At 47.1% G+C, this 19021-nt stretch overlaps 1 protein-coding gene across 1 annotated transcript in view; it reads left to right on the top strand.

The window, feature by feature from the left end:
* The first annotated feature begins 6205 nt into the window (after nt 1–6205).
* The window catches only part of LOC137312059 (unconventional myosin-Id-like), a 154980-nt gene continuing 142164 nt past the window's right edge, over nt 6206–19021 (top strand). The window contains exons 1-2 of the mRNA XM_067978832.1: nt 6206–6343; nt 17365–17573. Coding sequence (XP_067834933.1) covers nt 6249–6343; nt 17365–17573 — 304 coding nt within the window. The 5' untranslated portion in view covers nt 6206–6248. The remainder of the gene's footprint in view (nt 6344–17364; nt 17574–19021) is intronic.

Genomic DNA, 19021 nt, shown 5'->3' with positions numbered 1-19021 from the left:
TAAGGCAATCAAGGGATATGGATATCGGGCAGGAAAGTGGAGTTGAGGTCGAAGATCAGCCATGATCTGATTGAATGGTGGACCAGGCTCGAGGGGCCTTATGGCCTACTCCTGCTCCTATTTCTTATGTTCTTATAACATCCCAAAGTGCTTTGCAGCCAATGAAATACTTTTGAAATGTAGTTACTGTTGTGATGTAGAAAACGTGGCAGCCAATTTGTGCACAGCAAGCTCCCGCAAACAGCAAAGAAATAAATGACCAGATCATCTGTTTTAATTGAGATAAACATTGGCCAGGACACCGGGAGAGCACCCGTGCTCTTCTTCAAGTAGTGCCGTGGGATCTTTCACATGCACCTGAGAGGGCCGTCGGGGCCTCGTTTTAACCTCTCATCCGAAAGCAGGCACCTCTGATAGTGCAATACTGCACAAAAAGTATCAGTCTGGATTATGTGCTCAAGTCTGTGGAGTGGAATTTGAAACCATGACTCAGAGATGAGAATGCTACCACTGAGCCAAGGTTGACACCTGAGATGATCCCAGGGATGAGAGACTTCAGTTATGAGGAGACTCTAGAGAAACTGTGGCTGTTTTCATTAGTTAAGGTTAGAGAAGGTTAAGCGATCTGATAGCGGTGTTCAAAATCACAAAGGGTTCTGACAATACAAATAGGACAAAAATGTTTTCACTGGTCACTGTGTTGGTACCTAGAAAACATAAATTTAACATTACCACCAAAAGAATGAAGGTTTCACCCAGAAGGTTGTTAGGATGTGGAATGACCTACCAGAAACAGTGGTTCCAAATGGGGAAAGGGCAGGGGAATGGGATTAAGGGAGTAACTCTTTCTGATTGTCAGCACAGGCACAATAGGCCGAATGGGGAAAGGGCAGGGGAATTCGATTAAGGGGTTAACTCTTTCTGAGAGTCGGCACAGAGACTATGGGCCGAATGGGGAAAGGGGAAAGGAGAGGGTTATGGGATTAAGGGGTTATCTATTTCAGAGAGTCAGCACAGGGACGACAGGTGGACAGCTTCCTTTTATGCTGGAAAGTTCTATGAATCAGGGAGGCATTGCACACAGAAACTTCAACAGAGAGAGACAAAGATCATTGTAAAGGCACGCCTAGCAAGTGAGGTAAATGAGAGGTTATCTCTTTCCTGTGTGGTGTTAACTTCCTGCATTCTCTTTTTGCTCTGCTGCAATCTGTAGATCAGATGCCACAGCACGAGTGAATCCCAATATTAAGGGAATGGGTTGGACACTGACCTTCCATATCTGGGACTTAGATTCAGATCCAGCCTAGACACGAATGAAACTCTGGGATTAAAGGGTCCTACGTGAGATGAGTTTGGTCAGTTTTAGGCCAATGCGTAATGGAAATGCTTCGATAATGGAAAAATTGCTGCCAAATTAGTTATATCACTTACAAATATGAAAATGAGATTATGACCAAAATGGTTTGTGGAGAGAATTCCACGTTCTATGAGCAAACAAAAATGTCGGACAGGAAAAGACCACTGGTCCATCTAGCCTGCCCCACACGGTCGTGATATCTTATGTATGCAGAAACTCCCTACCCACCCGGAGCCATATTTTCTCCTGGGAGAGGTGAAAAGTCAAATAAAAACCAATGCCAAGTATGGAAAAAAATCTGGAAAATTCCTCTCCGACCCTATTAGGTAATCAAAAGCATTCTCTGTGTAAGGAAAGTTGTCTAACCTCTCCTCCAGCAACATCACTAAAACAGATGATCTGGTCATTATCACATAACTGTTTGTGGGACCTTGCTGTGAACAAATTGGCTGCTGCATTTCCTACAGTGACTACACTTCAAAAATACTTAATTGGCTGTTAAGAATTTTGGGACATCCTGAGGTCGTGAAAGGTGCTATACAAACGCGAAAGGAAAAATTTTCATGGCTATGGGGAAAGAGTAGGGGAGCAGGACTAATTGGATAGCTCTTTCAAAGAGCCGGCACAGGCACATTGGGCTGAATGGCCTCCTTCTGTGCTGTAAGATTCTATGGGGGTTATATTGGATAGTCCCCGAAACTGGGTGCGGAGGTCATGGTGCACGATTAACCCGCGCCCGGTCATTGAGATGCAGGCAGCAGGTAACATTTGTGCTGCCTGGTGATTTACCTGATATCTGTGAGCAGCCAGGCCTAGCTGCACTGTCGAGTCCCACCACTGCCACTCTGCCAGTGCCCTTGCTGTTGCCTGTCAGCCAGTCAGCCCACTCCCTGTAGAGTATTGAAACTTTATTATAGGAACATAGCAAGATAGGAACAGGAGTAGGCCATTTAGCCCCTCGAGCCTGTTCCGCCATTCAATGAGATCATGGTTGATCTGTGACCTAACTCCATATACCTGCCTTAGCTCCATATCCCTTAATACCTTTGGTCAACAAAAAATTTATCAATCTCAGATTTAAAATTAACAGTTGAGCTAGCATCAACTGTTGTTTGCAGAAAACGTTCCAAACTTCTACCACCCTTTGCGTGTGGAAACGTTTCCTAATTTCACTCCTGCAAGTCCTGGCTCTAATTTTTAGTCTATATTCCCTAGTCCTAGTATTCAAGTATAGGTGACCTCCAAAAACAAGTACAAATGCATCAGCAGCCAGAAGCAATAATCCAGCAACTAACTTCTAACTCCTGCATGATCCCTTTAAATAGTGCTGGTGAGGGGTCCTCTATGCTGTTTACAGCCTTTTCAGCTGTGCGAGGTTAAGACAGTGCGTTGGCTGGAGCGTTGAGTTCCAAAATCGCATCTGTCCCTTTAAATCAGCACTGCACACTGATCTACTGCATATTCTCCCTACTTTACATGCTGCCAGTGTTCGTTACTTTTTCATGCGCAAACGTCTTTACCACGATGGCGTCCAACGTACGTCACGCTAGAAGTGTGCGCACACATTCCGGTTGCCATTTTGGGTCCTTAGGAGGCCACATAGCGCCTACAAAACGGGCACTCTGCGGCCCAATTTATAGCCCAAAGATTCTGTGATCAAGTTCTTTTTTTGCATGGATTCTAGGTGGAGAAACCAATGGCCTTTTCTCACACCCGACTATCTTACTGCACTGGAAGGATTCAAGTGGCAGCTTAACTATGAAGTTTCTGGAGGGTGCTGATCCTGACACTCACTGCCCTTCCCCCTCCATATCTCCCACCACAGTGATACTGCCCCCCTCAGAATTTCCTTTTGTATAGTTAAGCAGCCAGCAGTTAGTTAAATATATACATTGCAAGGCAGCAAGAGCAACCAACCACACCGCACTTCATATCCTGAGGAAGGGGTTGTCTCATTCTGATAAAGCTCTCCTGAGATGACGTAAGAAATGATGGACGGTTTAATGGTTGACGCAAGGGCATCATTTGAGTGTTTTGAGTGTCTAAGTTCCTGTACATGTACAAGTAAAAGGGAACGATTCACTTCCACCTGGTTCTGTACCACCTGTGTGTGTCTCAATGTCAGGTCCTATACACGTACAGTACACAGAGGGTAAAAGGGAATGATCGACTCCCGCCTGGTTCTGTACGGCCTTTGTGTGTCTCAATGTCAGGTCCTATACACGTACAGTACACAGCGGGTAAAAGGGAATGATTGACTCCCGCCTGGTTCTGTATGGCCTGTGTGTGTCTCAGTGTCAGTTCTTATACACGTACAGTACACAGCAGGTAAAAGGGAACGATTCACTCCCTCCTGGTTCTGTATGGCCTGTGAGTGCCTCAGTACACATACAGTACAGTAAGGACAGGATCAAGCTCGGCTGTGATGCCCCATACATGGTTGATTAGTAAGGTGGCACTTGCTGCCTGGGTTAACAGATGAAGAAGGGTCATATGAGTGAGGTTCGAGTGGATGGCCTGCATCTGTACACCTTTATTGCAGCTTTACGGTAAGGGTAAGTGACTTTAGGGAAGACGAAAGAAAGGAAAGAAAAGATAGATAGAAAGAAAGAAAGAAAGGAGACATCTTAAAGGAATTCACTTTACAGCCAATGAAGGAAATGCAGCAGCCAATTTGCACACAAGGCCCCACAAACAGCAAGGAGATAAATTACCAGATAATCTGTTTTAGTGATGTTGCTTGGGGAATAAATATTGGCCAGGACACCAGGGCAAACTCCCCTGCTTTTCTTCGAAATAGTACCATGGGATGTTTAATGCCCACTTGAGAGGGCAGATAAGGCCTCTGTTTAACTTCTCATCCAAAAGACGGCACCTCCGACAGGGCACTAAAGTGTTAGCCTAGATTTTGTGCTCAAGTTTCTGGACGGGAATTAGAATCATAGAATCACAGCATGATATAGCACAGAAGGAGGCCATTCGGCCCATCGTGCCTGTGCCGGCTCTTTGAAAAAGTTATCCAATTAGTCCCACTCCCCTGGTCTTTCCCCATAGCCATGCAAATTTTTTCACTTCAAGTATTTACCAAATTCCCTTTTGAATGTTATTATTGAATCTGCTTCCATCACCCTTTCAGGCAGTGCAATTCAGATCACAACAACTCGCTGTATAAAAAAGTTTTTCCTCATGTCACCTCTGGTTCTTTTGCCAATTATCTTAAATCTGTGTCCTCTGGTTACCGACCCTTCTGCCACTAGAAAGTTTCTCCTTATTTACTCTATCAAAACCCTTCATGATTTGAACATCTTTATCAAATCTCCCCTTAACTTTCTCTGCTGTGAGGATAACAACCCCAAATTTTCCAGTCTCTCCACATAACTGAAGTCTTTCATCCCTGATACCATTCCTGTAAATCTTCTCTGCACCCTCCCTAAGGCCTTGAAATCCTTCCTAAAGTGTGGTGCCCAGAATTGAACACAATATTCCAGCTGAGGCCAACCATTGTCTTATAAAGGTTTAGCATAACTTCCCTGCTTTTGTACTCTATGCCTCTATTTATGACACCAAGGATCCCGTATGCCTTTTTAACAGCCTTCTCAACTTGTCCTGCCACCTTCAAAGACTTGTGTACGTACATCACCAGGTCTCTCTGTTCCTGCACCCCTTTAAAATTGTACCATTTTGTTTACATTGCCTCTCCTTATTCTTTGCACCAAACTATATCACTTCACACTTCTCTGCATTAAATTTCATCTGTCATGTGATATAACCCCTCCCCTTCAACAATTTTGTATCCATCTTAGCACTCTCGGCTCTGAGCAGAAGATTGAGGATTGCAAATGTTACACCCATGTTCAAAAAAGGGGAGAGGGATAAACCCAACAACTACAGAGCAGTCAGCCTAATGTTGACGGTCTGTCTATGTCCTCCTGAAGTCTGTTACGATCCTCCTCACTGTTTACTATATTTCCAAGTTTCGTGTCATCTGCAAACTTTGAAATTATGCCCTGTGTACCCAAGTCCAGGTCATTCAAATATATATGTAAAAAAAGTGGTCCCAACACCGACCCCTGGGGAACACCACTGTATACTTTCCTCCAGTCTGAAAAATAACCGTTCACCACCCTCTGCTTTCTGTCCCCTAGCCAATTTCGTACCCAAGCTGCAACTGCCCCTTTAATCCCATCGGCTTCAATTTTGCTAACAAGTCTATCATGTGGTACTTTATCAAATGCCTTTTGAAAGTCCTTATACACAACATCAACCACACTACCCTCATCAACCCTCTCTGTAACTTCATCAAAGAACTCAATCATGTTAGTCAAACACGATTTGCCTTTAACAAATCTGTGCTAACTTTCATTTATTAACCCATCTTTTTCCAAGTGCCGATTAATTTTGTCCTGGATTAATGTCTCTAAAAGTTTCCCCACCAACAACATTAGGCTGACTGGTCTGTAGTTGTTGGGTTTATCCCTCTCCCCTTTTTTGAACAGCGGTGTAACATTTGCAATCCTCAATCTTCTGCTCAGAGCCACGAGTGCTAAGATGGATACAAAATTGTTGAAGGGGAGGGGTTATATCAAATTTCCCCATGGCAACCTCACGTGAACAAAAAAAATTGCTTTATCCTGACATTGGCCTGACAGCCCTAACTTCCTGATTCAGTAGGTTTTGTGCCATGTCTAGCAACAGTGACTTAAGGGAATGGGGGGGTGGTGGGGTGGGGAAACAGGCTGAACCACAGACTGTGACCGTGCAAGAAACATCCCAGCTGATAGGAACCCTGGTGCCTTCCGGCCGATTACCACGCTTGTCGGTGCATTAAAGGAAGAGGCTGAGCTCATACCACTTCCTAACCGGCAGGCTCACGCCACGCCTGTCAAAGAGAATGGCTGAACAGGAGAGCCTGGAGTTCGGCAAAGCCGACTTTGTCTTGTTGGATAGCCTCACCATTGAGGAGTTCTTGGTGAATTTGAAAGTAAGGTGAGTGCCAGAATGGGGAGGGGTCGGAGGGTGAAACGGAGACAGGAAGGGCAACTGAAAAGGGTATAATACTTTTTGCTTTCGGTGAGTGATAGAGACTAAGTCAAAGGATATAATGACAAAAAAACTTTGAGATGTGTAAGAAAAGAATTGAAATGGTACAGACGGAGTGATCATTAACATGGCACCTTCTGAGTCAGGCCTATCGGAGAAGATAGCAAAAAATTGATATTAAGGGGTGGCATATTTAAAACAAATCTTAGGAAAGTGGTGCTCTCATCAAACCTGTGGTATAATCTATCAGGTAAGGAAATCAAAAACTAGAGGAGTGTAAAATATAGTTCAATGTTCGGCTGGGGGAGCTGGAGTTCTAGAGGGGCAAAGTTGTTGGACCGAATGGCCTTTTAAGTGTTAGCCGTGGCTCATAGTTGCACTCTTGCTTCTGAATCAGAAAGTTGTGGGTTCAAGCCCCACTCCAGAGACTTAAGCACGTAATCTAGGCTGACACTCCGATGCAGTACTGAAGGAGGTGCTGAACTGTCGGAGGTGCTGTCTTTTGGATGAGACGTCTGCCCTCTCAGGTGGATGTAAAAGATCCAATGACACTATTTTGAAGAAGAGCAGGGGAGTCTTGACCAATATTTATTCCTCAACCAACGTCACAAAAACTGATCACTATCACCTTGCTATGTGCAAATTGGCTGCTGTGTTTCCTACATTACAACAGTGGCTACACTTCAAAAGTACTTCATTGGCTGTAAAGCACTTTGGGACGTCCTGAGACCGTGAAAGGAACATTAGAAAGGCAAGTCTTTATTTTTATTTTTATTTCCTTACCTTTGATTAAATGTTCTTATACATTAAACTATTGCTGGGAATTTCCCAGGGTTTTTCTGATCAGTCATAGCGTAATGTAGATGACAGAGGCCGGTCAGGCAGTTTAAAATAAACCTTAATTTAAAAAAATATTCTGGTCCCCATCATACGATCAATTGCAATGGTTCAGCGATAAATTGCACTGGTCTACGGCACCCTTTAACTTTTTGACCACTCTTCACTGCCTTACCAACGTCGGACGTGGAATCTGATGGCGCCAGTGATGCCCAGTGTTGCTGAGGCGTTAATAAAGGAAAATCCTTCGGATGATACATTTCTGCCACCAGCATTTCAATCAAATATTTTGGCCGGAGAGTTTAGCGTCCTCAGGGAAATTTCGGAAGTGGAAGCAGAGTCTAGGTGGCCATCGGAATGCCTCCCCACTCCCGATAGCCGCAAAACGGGCAGAAAAAGCTTGGAAAATTTGAGCGCCTGCTGCACATGACTTCCAACTGTTTATATTAATGTGATGCAACACATGCCCGAATTTCCAATATGCAACCGGGATGGGGGGGGGGGAAAGGGGAGGGTGGGAGGGAGGAGGGGTGTGTGGAGGTGGGAAGGGGTCACTGTTATCAGTGTGAGATCAGAAAGTTATTCTCATTTTATCTGTTGATATCTTTTGATCTGTTGAACACTTTGTATATGAGAAAATATACCCAACTGAGAGGATCCGAAAACTGTATCAGTCAATCATGTACACTGTGACCATCCACATATTAAATAATATACAGGTTCATTGGCTTATGTTTCTTGCTGTCCTACTTTCCTGGACTTGATTTTAACTCCCCGCGCCTGGTAGAAACTAGGCAAGGGGGGCAGTTAAAATAAGGGCAGCAATTTACCCCCTCCGATCCCGCTGCCTTCCCGTGGGTCCCGTAAACAACTTGTGTTGCTACTTTTAGCGATTTATGCATCTGTATTCCCAGATCTCTTTGCTCCTCTCCCTCATTTAGTTTCTTACTGTCCAAGGAATAAGTGACCTTCTTAATCCTGCAAATTATCAAAATGAACCACCTCACACTTATAGGAACAGGAGTAGGCCATTCAGCCACTGGAGCCTGTTCCGCCATTCAATTCGATGATGGCTGACCTGTACCCGCCTTTGCTCCCTGACCCTTAATACCCTCACCTAACAAAAATCTATCAAACTCAGTTTTGAAATTTTCAATTGACCCCCAGCCTCAACAACTTTCTGAGAGTGTTCCAGATTTCCACTATCCTTTGTATGAAGGTGCTTCCTGACATCACCCCTGAACTTTGCTATTTTGAATTTGATTTGCCATTTATTGCCATTTCATTTGCTATGTATTTAATCTTGGATGAGCCACAATTTCATCCAGCTAAAAATTGGGAAGACCAAAGCCATTGTCTTCAGCATGGGCAGGATTTTAACTGTGAAAAACAAGTGGATTGGGGGCGGGGGGCATTGAAAATTGCAACAATTTCAGACCTGCCCCCAGCACGCTCCCAACCCGTCCATTTCCGGTTTTCACTGGGGTGGGACAAGGGGCGGTGACCAACCCGCTCCCAGGAGGCGGGTTGGTGACTAATAGCTTTCAAGGAGACTGCGGGCCTCCATTTTGAAAGGTTTTGCAATTTTAACCTCTGGTGGCCGGGATTCCCGGGCTTTCCCCTTCACGCCAGATGAAAGGAGGTGAGAAGGCCCAAAACTGCAGGTGTGTGGGCTCGGACGAGCAGGAGTGCTTCCCCCAGGTCCAACAAGCCTACCTGTAGCTACCCCTCCAACGATCGCGACCCCCCCACAACGATCGTGGACCCCCCCCAATGATCAAGGACCCCCGTGATAATCTCCGATCCCAACCCCCTCCTCAGTGACTGACCCCCCTGGTGATTGACACCCGATCGTTCCTCCATTGCGCCTGACCACCCCCCCCCCATGACTGACTCCCCCAGTGACTGACCTCTGCTGACTGACCTCCCCCCCACCGATGTCTGACTCACCCCTATGACCCCCAAGTTCTCCCTGTGCCCCTGTGCCCACCCATGCCCCCAGTGCACACATATCCACTGACACCCGCATGCCCACCCATGCCCCCGTGCCCACCCATGCTCCCCCCTGTGCCCACACATGCCCCTGCCCATCCATACAATCTAAGACTTACCTGAAGATTTACCTTTTCGTGTCCTCTCCCTGACTGGTCTCCTGTCAGACTGAGACCAGCCTGTCAATCAGGTCGGCCTGTCGGACAGCAAACCGACAAAAAAAAATAAAAGAAGTCCTTACGTCAAAAGTTTAAGGATACCTGGGAAACCCGTAATTCTGGGTTTCCCGTCCATGATTCAACCCTCCTGCCCCGCCCCCTTCCCGCCTCTGAGTCAAAATCCTGGCCCATACCACAGCCACCAATTCCATCCCCCTCCTCCCAGGCACTGTATCAGGCCGAACCAGACTGTTTGAAATCTCAGTGTCCTATTCGACCCTGAGGTAAGTTTCCAACTCCATATCCTCTCCATCACAAAGACCAATATAACATCACCTGCCTCCGCTTCTACCTCAGCCCATCTGCTGCTGAAACCCTCATCCATGCCTTTGTCACTTCCAGACTTGACTATGCCAATGCTGTCCTGAGACGGCCTCCCATCCTCCATCCTCCCAGTGCCCACATATCCACTGTAAACTTAAGCCCACCCAAAACTCTGCTGCCTATCCCGCACCAAGTCCTGCTCACCCATCACCCTGTCTCTACTGACCTACATTACCAGTTCAACAGCTGGTCAAAACTAAAGTCTTATACGAGGCCTCTCCCGAAGTAGCGTGGTGAGGTTCACTGGTGCAATCTCTCTGATGACAGGCTTGAGAGTGAGTCTAATGCACAAAGTTCATTTTTCTACAGATTTTGTGATCGGTTCAGGTTGTTTTTGGATTTGAGTGGTCAGGTCTGGGTAATTCTCGCTCTAGGATATGAAAGAGATAATTTTGTTTAAATCACAGGAGTTGGAGAATCTCATGAGCAGTTGGAACGTTCTTTTAAAGAAGGCAGTTGGTATTTAGAGAATCTCATAAGAAAAGACAGCTTGAAAATCTCAGAAAAGCAGCCAGGAGACAGTTTGAAAAAGATCAACAAGGCTGCTCCTCCTGAAAGGCGGAGAAATAGTGGCCACATTTCGCATTAGTGCTGAAATAAGCCCTCTCCCAACCGCCACTGCTGACCTCGCCAAAGTTTGTGGGGTCAGGCAGAGATCCCTTCATTTCCCTACCACTGGCGGGCACCCCCAAACACTAGAGGGGCCTCTGGGGTGCCCGTCAATCCAGCCAAGAGGGAAAGTCCAGAGTAAGTGCCCAGGTAGGGGAGAGCAGGATTGTTAGACTCCCCCCACCCAGAAACACGGTGTAATTGGGCCCACCAGCCCCCTCTCATAGGGGAACACTTTAAAAAAAGTAACAAAAAACATGGTCCCCAGTTTGATGGGGTCCAGGTCATGATCCCAGCCTGAAGCCCCCAGGTAGTACTCAAGTATCTCACTGGATTGACTGGGATGCCTCGTTTTTTTTTTATTTGTTCGTGGGATGTGGGCGTCACTGGCAAGTCCAGCATTTATTGCCCATCCCTAATTGAGAAGGTGGTGGTGAGCCGCCTTCTTGAACCACTGCAGTCCGTGTGGTAAAGGTTCTGCCACAGTGCGGTTGGGAGTTCCACGATTTTGACCCAGCAATAATGAAGGAACGGCGATATATTTCCAAGTTGGGATGGTGTGTGACTTGGAGAGGAACGTGCAGGTGGTGTTGTTCCCATGTGCCTGCTGCCCTTGTCCTTCTAGGAGGTAGAGGTCGCGGGTTTGGGAGGTGCTGTCAAAGAAGCCTTGGCGGTCCCACTCCCTGATCACGGTCCTGACCCCTCAGCCTCCACCCCCCCTTCCGATCGCAGCCCTGACCTCAACCTCCCCCTCCCAATCGTGGCTCTAACCTCTTAGCCTACCCCCCACCCCCCCCCCCGCCCTCCTGATTGTGGCCCTGAGCTTTCCCCCCACTAACTTCCTTGGGAGTTATGAGGTAAGACTTTTGGTTTTCAGCTTGGAAAGGAGGCGTCTGAGAGCTGATCTTATAGAGGTTTATGAGGTAGTAAATGGTAGGGAAAAGGTTAATCTGGAATATTACTCTAAGTTAAATAGTGGGAGTAGGGCAAGGACTCATGGGTTCAAATTAATAAAAGGTGACCTTAGGACAGTCAGGAGGCTCTTCATGCAGAGAGCGATCAATGCTTGGAATAGACTTCTGAGCAGGGTAATGAAGGTAAAAACCCTGGAATCAGATGACAAACAACTGGATGGGTTGAGGGAGTGTCGGGTTGAATGACTGTATTAAAGTAGGCCAAATAGCCTTCCACATCCATAAGAATCTTTGATCTTGTGATCAATAACGTTTGAGGCAAGATAAATTAAGATGTAAATTTTATGTGATGACAAGCTTGGGTTTTAAAAGCCTGTAGATTATAGAAAGAAGGGAAGACTAAAGTATTTTTTTATTAGCAGTTCTTAGGATGTGGGCAAACCTATAAAAGCAGTATTTATTGCCCATCTCTAGTTTCCCAAAGGGCATTAAGAGTAGGATTGCCAACTCTGGTTTGAGGCATTCATGGATGTTTCATCACGTGACATTCCGACCACATGACACCTGACCATGTGATGCCTGATTACATGACATCTGATCACATGTATTTATTGTATTTATATTATGAAGGTTGGATCCCCTATAGTTGAGAATCTTTGCTTGTGGTTTCACGCCAGCAGCTGTTGTGCGACAAGTTCCAAGAACCAGGAGCCCACCCATGAGCAGGGGAAGAGGGGAAACCAGAGGTGGGAGGAACTTTAATTCCTCCAGTGACCAATGGTAACTCACTGAAATCGGACTGATAAGTAATAGTAAAGTGGTAACATTCAGATTCCCCTCATAACCAACAGTAATACAATAACTCACTTATGGTCTATATTTAACTGGTAGTAATGGGTGTAATGTCCCAATATCCTACCTGTAACTAGTAGTAATCCTCTCACCCGCTAATATTCACCCTGAAAACGTAGCCAGAATCCCCCAGCAATGCACAAGGTGCAGTCAGGCTCCCCAGTGGATGCTTTAATAGGTCCGATCTCCCTCCCTATCTCCCTCCCTATCTCTCTCCTATCTCCTTCCCTATCTCCTTGGACTCTGGGGCTCTGGTTCCATGTGAAGGTGACAACTCTGAACAGGGAGCCTCAGTCAGAGCTGATCTATACTTGGACCTCACACGTCAAAACCGGGTGGCACTGACTGACCTGAACCAAACCGAGAGATCGCAGGAAGGGCAGTGGGCTCAGTGTTTGGGGCACTTCTCACAGGGCACATCGTCCTAAACTCAGTTCAGCACCAACATTTCTAAACCACTCCCTGAGCTCGGACTCGATAAAGCAAAGTTTTCATAGAAATTATAGAAATTACAGCACAGGAGGAGGCCATTCGGTCCCCGGTTCTGGTGCTCTCTCCTGAAGCCCCATCGCCTCTCCAAAGATCTTTATATATTCCTCCTTTTCAAATATATATCCCATTCCCTTTGAAATGAAGGTTTAGTCTCTACCTCAATTGTCACATGTGGTGAAGTATCCCACGGTCTAATAGTCCTCAGTCCAAGAACTTTCCTCCTCCCTTCACCCTTCTTTCTTCCAGTGAGAATCCTTGGTTTCCGTTCCTTAGTTCCCCATTTGCCCACCAGTGGAAATAATCTTTCACTATTTACCCACAGTAAGATCCCCAGGTTTCACTCATCCCTTTACTGGCTGCTCCTCTCTCAGTGCCGCTCCCACTCATCACTTTGCTTCTGCTGCAGCTCCTGGCTCTACGGGAAATGCTGGTCCCCGTGCCCACACTGTACCAATTCCCCACCCCCCCGCTTGAGCCGCAAACCCCCCAACCCTAGTCCTCTTCTCTCCCCCGACCTCCCATCTCCTAATCCACTATCCCCAGTCTCTCTCACTCCCCAAGCCCCCAATCCCCATCTCTCCCCATTCCCCAGTCCCCATTTCTCCCCCTGAACCTCCATTCCTCACTCTCCATCTCTCCCCCTGAACCCCCATTCCTCACTATCCATCTCTCCCACCGAGTCCCCATTCCCTAGATTCCCTCTTCCACCAAGCTACCATTCCCTAATCTCCATCTCTTCTCCGCCACTCTTAAGCCCCCCCCCCATTCCAGGGTGAGCCCCACCCATTTTGGAGCCCCCACCTATTTCGGAGCCCCCCCCCCATTTTGGATCCCCCCATTTCGGAGTCTCCCCCCTATTTCGGAGTCTCCTCCCTCCCATTTCAGAGTTGTCCCCCCATTTTGGAGTCCCCCCATTTCGGAGCTCCCCCCCCCCATTTCAGAGTCCCCTTCCATTTTCAGAGACCCCCCCTCGATTTCAGCGATCTCCCGCCCGATTTCAGAGACACCCCCCTGATTTCAGAGACCACTCTGAATGCCGATTCCCGAACCCTCCCGATTCCCGACTCTCCGGCCCTCTCCCGACGGCACGCAGCGCTGCTCTCTGCCAATGACGTGACCGATCTGGAGGCTTCTGCAACATCAGCCAGTGACATCATGGGCCTGGTGGGGGCTCACTGCAGCGGGAAATTTAAATAACTGATCTCCTGGGCTGCTGGAGGCAGTGCTCGGGGAAGAGGAATCCCCAATTCCGGGAGACTCCCAGTCATTCTGGGAGGGTTGGGAACCCTAATTAAGAATCAGCTACATAGCATTGGACTGGAGTGCATGTAGGCCAGACTGGGTAGGGATGGCAGGTTCCCTTCCCTGGAGGAATTCCAGAGGTGAGGTGAGAGTGACTGCCCTTGACATCAAGGCAGCATTTGACCGAGTATGGCACCAAGGAGCCCTAGTAAAATTGAAGTCAATGGGAATCAGGGGGAAAACTATCCAGTGGCTGGAGTCATACCTAGCACAAAGGAAGATGGTAGTGGTTGTCGGAGGCCAATCATCTCAGCCCCAGGACATTGCTGCAGGAGTTCCTCAGGGCAGTGTCCTAGGCCCAACCATCTTCAGCTGCTTCATCAATGACCTTCCCTCCATCATTAATTCAGAAGTAGGGATGTTCAAGGCAGCGGCTCACCACCACCTTCTCAAGAGCAATTAGCGATGGGCAATAAATGCTGGCCTTGCCAGTGACGCCCACATCCGATGAGTGAATAAATAAAAAGGACATTAGGGAATCATTTGGGTTTTCACAACACTCCAGCAGCTTTCATGGTCATTTTCTAGTGCCAGCCCACAACTTGTTATGGTGGGATTTGTACTTGCGAAATTAGAAGTTCCACAGTTTTACAGTCCTGAGAAAGAATGAGTTAGAGAAAGGAGTGATGCTATAAATCTAGATTTCAACACAGAAGAGAATGCAGGGAGGGGGAAGCGTGTGTAAAACAGAATGTTTGGAATTGGAAGGCAAGAAGTGTTGGCATAAGAAACAAAACTGAGCTTGTTGGATTCTGTTTGAGCAATGGAGGAGATATTAGGCTCCAGTTGAGATGAAAGGAGACAGTGAGGTCAAGAATGCCAATAGATGAAGAAGAAAGGGTTGCACGGTCGTGTTGAGCACCACTTGGAGGAAGTACTGAGGTAGCAAGGGCACAGAATGTACTCTGAGTGGGGGACTTCAATGTCCATCACCAAGAGTGGCTCGGTAGCACCACTACTGACCGAGCTGGCCGAGTCCTGAAGGACATAGCTGCTAGACTGGGCCTGCGGCAGGTGGTGAGCGAACCAACACGAGGGAAAAACCTACTTGACCTCGTCCTCACCAATCTACCTGTCGCAGAGGTGTCTGTCCATGACAGTATTGGTAGGAGTGACCACCGCACAGTCCTCGTGGAGACGAAGTCCCGTCTTCGCACTGAGGACACCATCCAACGTGTTGTGTGGCACTATCACCGTGTTAAATGGGATAGATTCAGAACAGATCTAGCAGCTCAAAACTGGGCATCCGTGAGGCGCTGTGGGCCATCAGCAGCAGCAGAATTGTATTCCAGCACAATCTGTAATCTCATGGCCTGGCATATTCCTCACTCTACCACGACCAACAAGCTAGGGGATCAACCCTGGTTCAATGAGGAGTGTAGAAGAGCATGCCAGGAGCAGCACCAGGCATACCTAAAAATGAGGTGCCAACCTGGTGAAGCTACAACTCAGGACGACATGCATGCTAAACAGCGGAAGCAACATGCTATAGACAGAGCTAAGCGATTCCATAACCAACGGATCAGATCAAAGCTCTGCAGTCCTGCCACATCCAGTAATGAATGGTGGTGGACAATTAAACAAGTAACGGGAAGAGGAGGCTCTGTAAACATCCCCATCCTCAATGATGGCGGAGTCCAGCACGTGAGTGCAAAAGACAAGGCTGAAGCGTTTGCAACCATCTTCAGCCAGAAGTGCCGAGTGGATGATCCATTTCGGCCTCCTCCCGATATCCCCACCATCACAGAAGCCAGTCTTCAGCCAATTCGATTCACTCCACGTGATATCAACAAACAGCTGAGTGCACTGGATACAACAAAGGCTACGGGCCCCGAAAACATTCCGGCTGTAGTGCTGAAGACTTGTGCTCCAGAACTAGCCGCGCCTCGAGCCAAACTGTTCCAGTACAGCTACAACACTGACATCTACCCGACAATGTGGAAAATTGCCCAGGTATGTCCTGTCCAAAAAAGCAGGACAAATCCAATCTGGCCAATTAACGCCCCATCAGTCTACTATCAATCATCAGCAAAGTGATGGACGGTGTCGTCAACAGTGCTATCAAGCGGCACTTACTCACCAATAACCTGCTCACCGATGCTCAGTTTGGGTTCCGCCAGGCAACTCGGCTCCAGACTTCATCACAGCCTTGGTCCAAACATGGACAAAAGAGCTGAATTCCAGAGGTGAGGTGAGAGTGACTGCCCTTGACATCAAGGCAGCATTTGACCGAGTGTGGCACCAAGGAGCCCTAGTAAAATTGAAGTCAATGGGAATCAGCAGGAAATCTCTCCAGTGGCTGGAGTCATACCTAGCACAAAGGAAGATGGTAGTGGTTGTTGGAGGCCAATCATCTCAGCCCCAGGACATTGCTGCAGGAGTTCCTCAGGGCAGTGTCCTAGACCCAACCATCTTCAGCTGCTTCATCAATGACCTTCCTTCCATCAAAAGGCCAGAAATGGGGATGTTCGCTGATGATTACACAGTGTTCAGTTCCATTTGCAACCCCTCAGATAATGAAGCAGTCCGTGCCTGCATGCAGCAAGACCTGGACAACATCCAGGCTTGGGCTGATAAGTGGCAAGTAACATTCGCACCAGGCAATGACCATCTCCAACAAGAGAGAGTCTAACCACCTCCCCTTGACATTCAATGGCATTACCATCACCGAATCCCTCACCATCAACATCCTGGTGGACAACAGTGATCAGAAACTTAATGGACCAGCCACATAAATACTGTGGCTACAAGAGCAGGTCAGAGGCTGGGTATTCTGTGGCAAGTCACTCACCTCCTGACTCCCCAAAGCCTTTCCACCATCTACAAGGCACAAGTCAGGAGTGTGATGGAATACTCTCCACTTGCCTGGATGAGTGCAGCTCCAACAACACTCAAGAAGTTCGACACCATCCAGGACAAAGCAGCCCACTTGATTGGCACCCCATCCACCACCCTAAACATTCACTCCCTTCACCACTGGCGCACAGTGGCTGCAGTGTGTACCATCCACAGGATGCACTGCAGCAACTTGCCAAGGCTTCTTCGACAGCACCTCCCAAACCCACGACCTCTACCACCTAGAAGGACAAGGGCAGCAGGCACATGGGAACAACACCACCTGCACGTTCCCCTCCAAGTCACACACCATCCCGACTTGGAAATATATCGCCGTTCCTTCATCGTCGCTGGGTCCAAATCCTGGAACTCCCTTCCTAACAGTACTATGGGAGAACCTTCACCACATGGACTGCAGCGGGTTCAAGAAGGCGGCTCACCACCACCTTCTCAAGGAAATTAGGGATGGGCAATAAATGTTGGCCTCGCCAGCGATGCTCACATCCCATGAACAAATGAAAAAAAAGATAAAAGTTGCTAGCTCTTGACTGTATATACAACATTCATTACTGCTTATTTTCCTCTCCTATAGGTTTGATAAGAATAGAATCTATACCTATATTGGAGAGGTGGTTGTCTCAGTAAATCCGTACCGGCAGATTGATTTATATGGGAGAGACATGATCGAACACTACAAGGGAAGGGAGCTGTATGAAAGACCACCACACTTGTACGCCATTGCAGACGCAGCTTACAAAGCCATGAAGAGGAGAGCCAAGGACACGTGCATAGTAATATCAGGTGAGAGCCAAGGACGCGCGCATTGTAATATCAGATGAGAGCCAAGGAAAGTGCATTGTAATATCAGGTGAGAGCCAAGGGCACTTGCATTGTAATATCAGATGAGAGCCAAGGAAAGTGCATTGTAATATCAGGTGAGAGCCAAGGACACGTGCATTGTAATATCAGGTATATGGAAGGATAGGTGGGAATGAGTGATGCAGCAACAGCAATGCAGGAAATGAAGGAATTTATGCGTGAGGCCAAAGGCATGGTTAATGAATCGGTTTTTGAATACAGGAAGAGAGACTGAAAGCCAAAGTGGTTTTGGAAGAGAATTCCATAGTGCGGATTTTAGAAGATACAATCACATAATTTGAAATCTATCTCAATAGTCGTAAAAAAAGGTGGTCAATCTTCTTGGCATTGGAGGCTCAAGACTGAAAAGATTGGTGTGTTTGAGTTACGACATGACTCGATCAACCTTTGACATGATTTTTGAAGTAACAAAATTAAATCACTGCTACTAAGCCACTCATTTCATCGATGGCACTCAGTTGTGTGATTGAGATAATTAGTTTGGCGGGGGGGGTTAAACAAGAACTAAAGCTTTGTGCAACATAGAATCATAGAATCACAGAAAGGTTACAGCATGGAAGGAGGCCATTCGGTCCATTGAGTCCATGCCGGCTCTCTGCAAGAGCAATCCAGCTAGTCCCACTGCCCCGTCCCATCCCTGTAGCCCTGCAAATTTTTTCCTTTCAAGTACTTAGCCAGTTCCCTTTTGAAGGCTATGATTGAATCTGCCTCCATCACCCCCTCGGGCAGTGCATTCCAGATCCTAACCACTCACTGGTTTCAACACAGAAGAGGGAGGGGGAAAAGCGTGTAAAACAGAATATTTGGACTTGGAAGGCAAGGTGTGTTGGCACAAGAAACAAAACTGAGTTGTTGGATCCTGTTTGAGCAATGGAGGAGATGTGTGTCGGTAACACAAGCACAATAATCTTTTCAAAAAGTTTTTCGTCGTGTCACCTTTGGTTCTTTTGCCAATCACCTTCAATCTATGTCCTCTGGTTCTTGACCCTTCCGCCAATGGGACCAGTTTCTCTCTATCTATTTTGTCTAGACCTTTCATGATTTTGAATACCTCCATCAAATCTCCTCTCAACCTTCTCTGTTCCAAGGAGAACAACCCCAGCTTCTCCAGTCTATCCACATAACTAAAGTCCCTCATCCCTGGATTCATTTTAGTGAATTTTTTCTGCACCCTCTCTAAGGCCTTCACATCTTTCCTAAAGTGCGGTGCCCAGACCTGGACACAATATTCCAGTTGTAGTCGAACCAGTGTTTTATAAAGGTTCATCATGAATTCCATACTTTTGTGCACTATGCCTCTATTTATAAAAGCCAGGATCCTGTATGCTTTTTTAACCGCTTTCTCAACCTGCCCTGCCACTTTCAACGAT

The sequence above is a fragment of the Heptranchias perlo genome, chromosome 3 (genome assembly GCF_035084215.1).
Source record: "Heptranchias perlo isolate sHepPer1 chromosome 3, sHepPer1.hap1, whole genome shotgun sequence".
NCBI classification, from domain to species: Eukaryota; Metazoa; Chordata; class Chondrichthyes; order Hexanchiformes; family Hexanchidae; genus Heptranchias; species Heptranchias perlo.
The sequence above is the reverse complement of the archived record's forward strand: the minus strand, read 5'-3'. Positions and strand labels throughout refer to the sequence as shown.